Below are 12361 nucleotides of genomic sequence, written 5' to 3'. Positions count from 1 at the left end.
GTGCACATGCCGTCGAGCTGTGCGTCTTTTTTTTTATCACTGTAAACCATATTTCTCACCAGACACCTAAGCATATGTCAGGTTGTCAGCCAGGTAAACAAAAACTCCAGCTATTCATTAAAGTCAACATCACACTTCCTCCATTGACGATTTATCGATGATTTCAGTTACCATAAAACACTGTTGTAGTCTAGTTAGCGCTGTATTGATCTTGTAGAAATTTGTATTCTAGTCTAATAGGTCTTGTATTAGTTTTTGTGAGGTGACATGTATTAGGCTAATTTATTATGCATGTCTTACATGGTTCTTCAACGAAGGCCTGAAGTAAATATCATTAAACCCACATGGTTAAAGAGCAAGTGACATTATTTGTGGCAGCAAACGTAAGATATGTATTATAACATTATTAATATGAGGTTGCTAATTAGCAAAATAATAATTAGTTTGCCATTATTTCCATTGCTATGATTACACTCTTGTTAAATTTCTTAGATGTGCGTGTTGCAAGGACTTTTGAATATTGTTAACTGCTACAACATGCCTCAGATCTGAACAATCTTGGGAACTTGCAAAAATTGTGTTTTTACTCGAAAATTCAAGGCCCCAAAGTATGTCTTTGATAACATCTATATTACACTGACTTTGCTTACATTCAACTTTGTTTTACAATTGAAAGAGTGATTCATGCTTGGTTCCTGCGAGTTTATTTCATCCCAGAAAATCCTTTGCTCACAACCAGGTAATGGTTGCTAACCACAGGGGGATACCAGCATTCAACACACTGGTAAGGTCGCGATTAGAATATGCTTGCATCATCTGGGACCTTTCATGAAAAAAAAAACGTTAACAAACTGCAACACACAAACAGACTTGCTGTCCACTTCACATTTAATTGTTATGGATGTTATGACTCCCCATCTCATTTCATGAATGAAAATTGTATGGCCACCCTGGAGTCCCAACGAAAAGTAGCATGCCTAAAATTGCTTTTCCGCCTCTGGAAATGTGAATGAAAAGTTGATCATTCATCCTATCCCCAGCCCTTATCAGCCAGATCTACTAGGAATCATCACCCCAACAAGGTAACCCCTATTTTTGTGCGCACAAATTGCTTCAAGTTTTTCCTTTTTGCAAGAACAATCAATGAATGGAGCACCCTGCCAGCCCATTTATTCCTGTCCAACAATGTACCATATGCCATGGAAAAACTGCATTTGTAATAAACTTGCGTGCATATGTGTGCTTTAATGGCTGCCTGCACTTAAAAAAATATTTCGCCTATCCTTGCTGCATCAAGCTTGATAAGAGTGGATTACTTGTATCGCGAACCTTTCTTCACTCTTCTTTCCGCAAAAAAATTCTCATTGATTTTATTGCACCTTACACAATCCCTTGCATTGTACATCATTCTTTTTATTGTTATTAAAAAAAATTTTCTTCTACTTCGAATGTTTGTATTTCATATCAACACTGCGTAAACAAGTCCACTCCTGCCTGGGCCACATGTTGGCCTGCAGTGTTCTGCAAATTAAAATAAACATAATATTCCGTATCGTCAATGCATGTTGATTTGGAAAGCCAGTCTCGCAGCAGGTTTGTCAAAGGATATTTCAGCCTTGCTAACTTGGACATTTCAAAAGACTAGACAGTGATGACCATGACCTTCTGGTTCCTAGATTAGTTAGCTGTGCTGTTCTGGACTACATGGTGTCCTGAGTGCAAAAATGAAAGAATTTCTTTAATTACGATAGAGAATTCTGTTGCTTTCAAGGTAGTGTTTAATTTCCTTTTGTGTGTATATATTTAAGCAGACTATAGGAGTGCCAGATGGATGTATTCTTTCTCTGCTGTTTAATATTATCTTATGTTCCTGTTTATTAGGATGTTCAATTGTATGTCTATGCTGATGACACATTTTTGTCCTTGTTAGGTGACCTCAATACTTTCAATCAAACTTTACTCATACCATGTTTGAGCTAGACTCTCAGCCTGAACATAGGCCGTCTTTTTTTACCTTAAAGCTAAGTGCTGCTACTTTCTTCCCATTCTCAAATCCAGTTATCTTTTATACCTGCAGGAGCTGATTCCTCAATCACATCATTGGAGAAATTGAGGATAATCAATGATGGCACCCCAGCTTGGCTGGTCCAAATTGAGGCTAATGTTTGGAAAAGATAATGTGCAATGAGATTGTTGCGCTGGCTGAATAACAAAAATACTGGAATACAAAAAGCGTTATGTTCATGCTAGTATTCTTGATTTGGCTGTGCTCTTCTTTTCAGATGTGCACCTTGCAAGCTGCACCCTCTATTACTGAAAAGGCAAGCACTATGTCTGTGTCTATATCTGGAGTGTCTCTTGCTAATAGTGCATGTTACCTAGGCGCTCAGGCAGTGTACTTGAGTGTTTGGGCAGGAACTGGGGTTATTTTCACCCAGACTTGTACATAATGAATTACAAGCAATTAATTATTTGTAATCAATTACATTTCTGAGTGCTTTCATGTAATTGATCACATACTTTTTTACTCGGTGATGCTCATTGTAATTCAATTACTTTTTTTCCATAACCAATTACATGTAACCATTTGCTATTTGGACATTAGCTGCAATAGGTGATGCAACTTTGAGCCCTCGAATTTGGCAAGAACTACAGTAAAAAAAAAAAAACCTGTCGTGCCACACAGCAGCCCCTCAAAGTGAATTCATTTCCATATCTTAATGCTCCATCAGATGTTGGCCAATAATTGGAACCAGCGCTGCTATCGCTAGATGGCGATGCCCACTACGGACGCTGATGCCAGGAAATCACCTTCGGACGTTTTTTCAGCTTTTCATTGGGAGCACCTTCTCTGAACCCCAGCAATAATATAGCGCTGCATTGCATAGAGGACCCTGACACAAGCATCACAACATTGAATAACCAGTCCAATTGTGTAAAGAGCTTTTATACGTTACAACACTGCCCTTCCCCCTAGCTTGCTCATTAAGTGGGTTCTTGGTGTTGCTCGTGCCTTAATTCACAAGGAAACAAGGGAATGTCACTGACAATATTTTTGAAAAGCCATTGTTGAAGGGCTGCTGAGGACACAGTGAAAGAGCCAGGCCAGCTTGTTCTAGTTACTGCATTTGTGCAATGTCAATAAATGTTGATAAGAAAGTAACATGAAAGTAATTGCTCAATTACACTTTTGAATGAAGTAATTGAAATAGTAATCGGTTAAATTTTTTCTGTAACATGTGCAAGTCTGATTTCACCTACAAAAACTTTCTGTTATTGTGAAACCAACCTCTAATTTACTACATCAGAGTAGGGTCAGCCTTCAGGGCTTGGGGGCAGTGCACCCTGCGATATAACTCGTAGGGGTGCTTGCTCCCCCTTCCCACCCTGTACCGGAGCCCCTGGCTGGCTTTACCTGGAGGCTCTAGCTCTTCCACTTGATTCCTAAAGTCCAGTGTTGCCCTTATTCCATTGGAGATTATTTTGGCAAATATTTTATATAATACTGGGAGTAAGCTAATGGGCCTTTAATTTTTCAATTCGTTAACGTCTTCCTTTTTGTGGATTAGTATAATGTTTGCATTCTTCCAGTTTTATGGGACCCCAGACACTTCGTATAGAGAGCTGCCAGTTTTTCAAGCATGATGTCCCGTCCATCCTTGATTAAATCGACTGTTATGCCGTCTTTTCCTGCCACTTTTCCCCGTTTCATGTCTTGCAAGGCCCTTCTGACCTCATCTCTAGATATAGGAGGAGTTTCTGTATCCTGTTCATTATTGTTTCGAATGGAGTTCTCCCGAGTCCTCTGGGTACTGTACAGGTCAGTGTAGAATTCTTCCGCTGCTTTTACTATACCTTCGAGATTGCTGATGATATTACCCAGCTTATCTTTCAATGCATACACCTTGGTTTGTTGTATGCCAAATTTCCTTCTCACCGATTTCAGGCAGCGTCCATTTTTTACGGCTTCTTGAGTCTTTCTCATGTTATACGTTCGAATATCACTTATTTTCGCCGTGTTTATCAGTTTTGACAGTTTGGTGAATTCTATCTTATCTGTTGTCTTTTCTTTATTAGATCCTTTGTTACTTGGTAGAGCTTGCCTACTGGCAATTGCCTTGGTGCAGGCACGTACCCAGGGGGGGGGGGGCCCGGGGGGGCCCGGGCCCCCCCCCGAAATCAAGTGGCATACCCCCCCCCCCCCCTCCCCACCCACGCCATCTCCTCACACATTCCTAAAGCGCCGCCAGATCAATGTTGAGACTACGCAGCTGTTCATCGGTCAGCATTATGCTGCCTTTTTCACTCCTTTTAGATGGCGGTAGTCATCGGCATCTCTTGTAATGTGAAGGACATGTTTCTCGTAGATTTCGCACCCGCGCGATTAACTCGAGATGCGTTCAGTTGTCACCATCTATTCAACCGTCACGCGCATAGCTGTTGCTTTTCTTAGTTCAACCTTCTTTGTTTAGGCTGATCCTGGGACCAGGACAGGGATGCGGCTGTTACTCAGCTGGTCTGTACTCTCATGGAACGAGTTGCGGCCGGAGAAAACGTCAATTGCGTTTAACTTATCCCTTTGCTTCATTGTTCCTTTAGTTACGGCCCACCCCGACGCTGGCAGATGCCCGGAACCATATACACGTGATATGGGTTAGATAAGGTGGGAAATAAAATAATGTGAAAGAGCGTCCATCATGAAACCCTGCAATAACCCTAAAACCCATAAGCAAGATGACTGTCGCCCATTACCTCGTCTGTTTTTCCCTAACTGTATAGCACTTTTCGTGCAAAATTGGCAACTGGAAACAAAAATCGCAAGGAGTTGAGACATTAAGCGATCTACTAAGGGAGAGCCAAGGCAACAACCAAACTGCAAGCAAAAGCGAATAATAAAAAAAAGTTAACCGTTGTTTATGAGTATATTTATGGATCAACATCTTTTTATTTAAAAAGGAAGTAGAGGAAAGGCCGCCGGAAGTAGAGAACGATTACTTGTTTTGAATGACGCTTCTACAGTTATCGGTCGAACCGCCTCACGTAGCCACTTCTCTGCTGTGCTTATGTGGGTGTTTTTCTAACCTTTCGCAGTGAGCGCAGTACATCTAGAAACGCAGAGTCCTGCGCTCTACGCGGTAGTATGGGACTGGCGGCCGCACAGCGTTACGCAATTCGCGGAACTGTCAAAACTGATCAACAAGGCGAAAATAACTGATATTCGAAACTATACCATGAGAAAGACTGAAGAAGCCGTAAAAAAATGAACGCAGCCTGAAATCAGTAAAAAAGAAACCTGGAATAGGACAAACTATGATGTGTGCACTAAAATATAAGAAGGATAATATCATCAGCAATCTCGAAGATATAGTAAAAGCAGCGGAAAAATTCTAAGCTGACCTGTATACAGTACTCAAAGGAGTCCCGATAGTTCACTTAGAAACAGTAATAAAAAGGATACAGAAACTCTCCTATAACTAGCGATGAGGTCAGAAGGGCCCTGCAAGACATGAAACGATGAAGAGCGGCAGGATAAGGTGGAATAACAGTCGATTTAATCAAAGATGGAGGAAACATAATGCTTGGAAAACTAGCGGCTCTTTATACGAAGTGTCTATCGACTGCAAGGGTCCCAGAAAACTGGAAGAATGCAGACATTATACTAATCCACAAAAAAAAGGAGACGTTAAAGAATTGAACAATTATGGGACCATTACCTTTCTCCCAGTATTATATAAAATATTTACCAAAATAATCTCCAATAGAATAAGGTTAACACTGGATTTTGTCAACCAAGGGAACAGGCTGGCTTCAGGAAAAGATACTTTACAATGGATCACATCAATGTCATCAACCAGGTTATCGCGAAATCTGCAGAGTACAATAAGCCTCTCTATGTGGCTTATATAGATTACGAAAAGGCATTTGATTCAGTAGAGTTACCAGCAATCGTAGAGGCACTACGTAAACAAGGAGTACAGAACGCTTACGTAAAAAGCTTAGAAAATATTGCTACATGCGTGAGATATCTGTTTGTTTGAACGAGGCGCGTAGGCGCCATCACTCCAGAAAAGAGAAGGAAGAACGAACTGGACTCGCGCTGTGAATCTAACCGGTCAGCGCTGCAACCGTTGTTGTAAATATAATCTGTAAATAGTTTCTCGTCTTACTGACTCGTCTTTCGCGTTAGAATATCTACGAGGTTCTACAGCTACCTTAATTCTACACAAGAAAAGCAGGGAGATACCTATAGAGAAAGGGGTCAGACAGGGAGACACAATTTCTCCAAAGCTATTTTCTGCGTGCTTAGAAGAATTCAAGCTATTAAACTGGGTAGGCTTAGGAGCAAAGATCGACGGCAAATATCTGAGCAACCTTCGGTTTGCCGATGACATTGTTCTATTCAACAACAATGCAGACAAGTTACAACTAATGAATGGAGACCTTAACAGAGAGAGTGTAAGAGTGAGGTTGAATATTATTATGCAGAAGATGAGAATAATGATAAATAGCCGGGCAAAGGAACAAGAGATCAGGATGGCCAGTCGGCCACTAGAGAATACATGTGAAGGAATACGTTTACCTAGGTCAATTTATCAGAGGGAACCCTGATCATGAGAAGGAAATTCAGAGAAGAATAAAAATAGGTTGGATCGCATACGGCAGACATTTCGAGCTCCTGACTGGCAGCTTACCATTACTATCGAAAAGTAAGGCGTGCAATCAGTGCATTTTGCCAGTGCAATATGTCCAGTGCCAATGCATTTGCCAGTGCATTTCCCAGTGCATTTTGCCAGTGCATATGGGGCAGAGACTTGAGAGCAAGTTAAGGACAACGCAAAGAACGATCCAAGGAAGATTGCTAGGCATAACGTTAAGAGAGAGAAAGATCGGTTTGGATCAGAGATCGAACGGCTATAGACGGTATTCTTTTTGACATCAGGAGGAATAAATGTAGCTGGGCAGGTCATGTAATGCGCCGGTTAGATAACCGTTAATTGGACCATTAGGGTTACAGAATGGGTACCAAGAGAAGGAAAACGCAATCGAGGACGACGAAACACTAGGTGGAGCGACGAAATTAGGAAATTCGTGGGCGCTAGTTGGAATCGGTTGGCGCAGGACAGGGGTAATTGGAGATCGCAGGGAGAGGCCTTCGTCCTGCAGTGGACATAAAACAGGCTGATGATGATGATGACGACGACGACGATGATGATGATGATTATGATGATGATGATGGAGGTGGTGGGCCCCCCCCGAAAAAAAATCTTGGGTACGTGCCTGCCTTGGTGCCTTGCCTCCTACTTCAATTGCTGCCTCTGAAGCCAGCCTAATTACAGTTTCATTCATTACTTCTATGTCATCATCATCATCTCTGTTCTAAGGCTGCATATTTGTAAGTACCAGCCTAAATTTGCCCGCTTTTACCCTTACTGCCTCTAAGTTCACCTGTTTCTTTTTGACCAATTTTACTCTTTCTCTGTTCAAATTGAGGTGAATCCTAGCCCTCACTAACCTATGATCACTGCACTTTACCCTACCTATCACTTGTACATCCTGCACTATGCTGGAATCGGCAGAAAGTTATGCAATCAGTTTCATTTCTTGTTTCACCATTAGGGCTTTTCCAGGTCCACTTTCTGCAACTACGCTTCCTGAAAAAGGTGTTCATTATATTCAGCTTATTCCTTTCTGCGAATGCTACCAGCATCTCTACTCTAGCGTTTCTAGAATCGACACCATCGCCAATTGCCTGTTCATTCGCCTGCTTTTCCCCCACTTTTGCATTGAAGTCACCAGTTACTAGTGTATATTGAGTATGCACTTTTCTTATTGCTAATTGAACACCTTCATAAAACTGATCTACTTCCTCATCGTCGTGACTAGATGTTGGAGCGTAAGCTTGTACTACCTTTAATCTATACCTCTTAAGTTTGATTACGACTACTGCTACCCTCTCATTAATGTTGCAGAATTCGTCACTGTTGCCCACTTTGTCCTTATGGATTAGGAATCCTACCCCATATTGCTTCTTATCAGGGAGACCTCTATAGCAGAGAACATGGCCGTTATTCAGCAATGTATAGGCCTCACCAGTTCTTCTAATCTCACTAAGGCTGATAATATCCCAAACAATGTCTGATAATTCCTCAAAGAGCCCTGCTAAGCCAGTCTCACTTGGTAGAGTTCGGCTGTTAAAGGTAATCTCTGCGCATGTCTTTTGCCTAACACGTGCTGTTCACGATTTCGTATTCGTGCTTTGTTATTGTTTTTGCAGTGAGCATATCTTCACCAAAATGACATGGCTGTTGGCTGTACACATAAAAGCAAATTCTCCTTCGAAATAAATTCATTTGGAAGTTGGCGCCTGTCTTTTTTTTTTCACCATTGATTTCCTTAAGTATGTTCCTGAAGTATGTTGTCATCCCTACTCCATATGTTTTGTTCCCTCTACATTACCGTCACTACTGGGGCCTCAGGTCGTTTTTATTCAGCTACTGCTCTTAAAATTTCCAAAGTCAGGATGTGGGATTTTTCTACAGACAGTGACTCAACTTTTGAGGACAAATTCCCAAGACACGCAAAGTGTCTGCACTTGTGCATTCTTGATATTTTTCTACAATTTCCTTATCACTTTGTTATTGCCAAGGGCACATGTGAAAGTTTGGAGAAGGGAGTAGTTGGTGTCTCTTCAACTCGACCGGCCTACTTTTCAATCTGCTTGATCACAGTACGAAAATATTTTTTTCGCAGTCTTGGCAATTGTCTTGGCCATCAGGAAGTTGTCTTGAACAACCCAAGGTAACACATGCGCTCTTACATTTTTTTTTTAGATTTTGGTTGCAAACTTATGCTTTCACATTAATTCTAGGTCTAAGAATAATAAGGTATAAGAATGTCAAGGCTCCAACCAGAAGGCTGCAAAAATAGTGGCAAATTTCATGGAAATTGATCAACTGCAAGAGTGATAAGCATGTTTAGTAACATTCAATTTTGTTTCTTTTTCCAATTTTATACTGTTTTCAGTGCTTGTGCACAAAAAGTCTTGTACTTAATGTGACTGAATCTCAGCCAAATTTTGCATGCTGATGTACAAGGATGCGTAGAATGCAGATACCTAGGTTTTATTGTAAGTTGCTGCAATTTAGGTCATGTGCGTTTTAGGAAACCACTCAACTTTCTCAATATCGATAGTTCAGATTATTAAATTTCTTTCTGTAATTAATAAAGTGAAAAGAAATAATTTTCAAGATTTGCATTCTGTTGAATGTAAGGAACAGTATATCTTACAACACTCTCCTATGCCTGTTATAAAGCCCAAACCTTGCACAAGAGAGCATACAATATGCACTTCCAGGTGAAGCAGTAAAACAACCAGATAAGATGAAAAACTATGACATTTAAAAAGAGGAGATTAAACTCTATATTCTGCATAATTTCATCCAGTTAGCTTTACTTTTAACAAAAATTTTTCTCTGCACAGCATGTCCTCTTAAGTATGCATGCTCTGTGAAGGTCCCTGGAAACTAAAATTATCTTAAATGAGTCCACTGGTTCTCTTGCATTGTCGTTTCTCAATGGCAGTTTCAAATGTTCTGTCTCTGTTTGTCCGTGTGTGCATACGAGCATGTGCGAGTGTGTGTGAAAGAGTTTGCATGACGTAATGCAAACATCTAATTGTTCATGCAAACTCATTAGGCACACACACTAACGAGGCCACAAGAGCAGCAGTACCAGCAGTAGCAAGGTGGAAAATAGTAGTCATGCAAGCAACTAAATTGTAAAATTTTCACAAGCAATCACTATTACACTTATTATACAAGCAACTTTCTATCATGGTGGTGCAAATGTTTGTAAATGAACAAGTCATCTTCCAATTTATTGAGCAATACATTTTTTACGCCCCATGACTACATGCATGCTATGAAATAATGCGTTGATTAGAAGGCCCCAGAATAATTCTGACTACCTGCACTTCAAAATCTTGGTGCGCAGAAATTTGGCATTCTGCTCCCCATCATAAGCAGTCACTGTAGCTGGCAAACAATCATTCGTTTTCCAGTCAGCCAGGTCTGCATTTATTACCGCTTCCATGCCACACTATTATCTCAAATTCTGACCAATAATGGCCAAATTATTTTTAAGGACCCCAGTTCCCAACAAGTTTTACTTCCTCCACTAGAATAAACTTGCACCTGCTTGCACTGCCCCCATGGATGGTGTGCTGCCATCTACCAGAAGCATGAAAAAGTACCGGGATGAAACTAGCTCGTCCCTGAAAGTGCTAGAAAATCAAGTACCTTCAACGAGCTGAACTCGTCCTTGGCCGTTTTTACTACAAACATGTGTACGAACCCAACTCGTCCATGGCATGGAAGGAGTTAATGAATTCTGCATAGGTTTCAATAAACCTTTTTTTTTTGATGGCACACGATTTTATTTATGTAAATTAAAATGGCCGTGGCTTAGCTAAGGTTAAGCCCAGGATGCGAAGCATACTAGCCTTTATTTTAGTTGTTGAACCACTGTTTAGCCTGGTGAACTGCTGTTGCTTGGCTATATTTGGTTCGGCTAGACGAAGAAACAACTCATGCGTTACTCTGCTTCGCCTTCAAGAGTGGAACGCGACAGCGTTCCCGTCGACCCACCAAGACAATGGGCTACGGCGCAGCGACTACGCGCCCCGCATTGGACGTGGTGAGCGTCGAGCAACGCAGCGTTCGGCGCGGCAACGAAATGTGCGCCTGAGCAAGCGACGCACGCCTGAGCCTTAGAAACAGCTCGTTTCTAAGGCAACACCGCATTCACTAGAGGCGCTTTTGTACCGCTTTGAAGCATCGTACTCGTGGCTCAGTGGTAGCGTCTCCGTCTCACACTCCGGAGACCCTGGTTCGATTCCCACCCAGCCCATCTTGCAAGAGTTGAGCCAAAGCCACCTAGAAAATTAGTCTCTGTAGCACGCCGCAACCTTCGCTTCTCATTCCAACGAGCAGCTCTGTCTCCAGGAGGCATGTCACCTCGTGAGTGTCTAGCAGAGGCAAGAGCAGCTGGTTATATACCGCCGCGACGCCGCGAGCGACGGCGCGAGTTGGAGCCTCGTTTCTCGATCCTCTGTCGTGACGTCACGGTGTCACGTGGTATTGAAGGCGACACCGCCGCGCCTGAGGAGCTGGGTTGAGCTCTCGTAATATGCTTCGCATAAAGTACATCCCTTCTAAAAAGTATCCCGCGAAGCTGAGTAAGCCTGGCCTTTAACATGAACCAGCTTTCAGCAACAAACTCACTGCACAGGCACAGATGAAAAGCTTTTATTAAAGCAAGTGTAAAGAAACTCATTTACAGCTTATCTAAGACCAATTGCATGCAATGTGCATACTCCAAATCACTGGCTAAAACAAATGCACAAATACACTGAAACTGACATATATACAAGAACAAGCAAAAAAAAAAAAGAAAATCCAGATTACATTGTGTTCTTGTAGACATAACAGTAAAAAGCTAGAATTTTGAATGCCTAGCAATATAAAAGCAAGGTTTAAGACATAGCGGTGAAGAGAGACTGGAAAGATAAAATATTAAAAAAGTTTCTTCCACATCGCAATAATGTCCAAAACTACGAAAGTCCAGAACAGACTCACCGGGGCTTCATTCTAAAATACAGAATCACAGCTGTTATTTGCATTGCCTCATTCGTACGATAAGCCCACAGGCTTGCTGGTATCAGAATATCAAAGTATACGCCAAGCTTCATTGACAGAAGATGTGTACAAACGGTACAGTTATATGCACAATTCAATTTCAATTACTCGAAGCCTTGCATCAAAGGTGTGGCAGCCAGCAAGCGGCTCTTGCAGAGTTTACTCCACAGTGACCGACTTCGCCAAGTTTCGGGGGCAGTCCACCTGCAGGGAAAGAGTTGGATGTGTCTAACTTAACATTCCCAAGGTGGTAAAAAATCAACCCGCTGTCCAGGTTGTCCTGTACTAAAGGAAAGCAAAGGGCTATATACATATCTCTACAGCATGTGACCCACTGGATACCAGTGTAGCAGCCAGAAATACTATGACAGGTTCTCAACAATCTTCAGAGCACAGCTGCTGGGCAACAAAATGCTGTCATCTGCTGCCTGTAATATAAGTGCACTTGCTTAATCTGAATTCTTGAGTATGGGAAGCAGAGAGCTTCAAAATTTAGTGCAGAACTCCATGTTTATCTGCTATGCATGTGCACTACTTACATATTGTGCTTACGCATGTACATACAATATTTGTAAACTTGATAATCGTAATTTCAATTAACTTTTACCCATCTGCTGAAAACAAATCCTGAAATAGACATATTTGGGTCTCCAGTCAGAGGACAT

The 12361-nt window shown here is 41.6% G+C and overlaps 1 protein-coding gene across 7 annotated transcripts in view; it reads right to left on the bottom strand.

Moving 5' to 3' along the window:
• Nucleotides 1-11290: 11290 nt before the first annotated feature.
• Nucleotides 11291-12361, bottom strand: part of LOC139061054 (glutamine--fructose-6-phosphate aminotransferase [isomerizing] 2-like) — a 91872-nt gene continuing 90801 nt past the window's right edge. For all 7 annotated transcript variants that reach the window (XM_070540498.1, XM_070540519.1, XM_070540534.1 and 4 more), the window contains one exon: nucleotides 11291-11900. In XM_070540498.1, coding sequence (XP_070396599.1) covers nucleotides 11856-11900 — 45 coding nt within the window. In that variant the 3' untranslated portion in view covers nucleotides 11291-11855. The remainder of the gene's footprint in view (nucleotides 11901-12361) is intronic.

The sequence above is a fragment of the Dermacentor albipictus genome, chromosome 1 (assembly GCF_038994185.2).
Source record: "Dermacentor albipictus isolate Rhodes 1998 colony chromosome 1, USDA_Dalb.pri_finalv2, whole genome shotgun sequence".
In the NCBI taxonomy this organism is placed as follows: domain Eukaryota; kingdom Metazoa; phylum Arthropoda; class Arachnida; order Ixodida; family Ixodidae; genus Dermacentor; species Dermacentor albipictus.
This window is presented reverse-complemented; position numbering and strand designations above follow the sequence as displayed.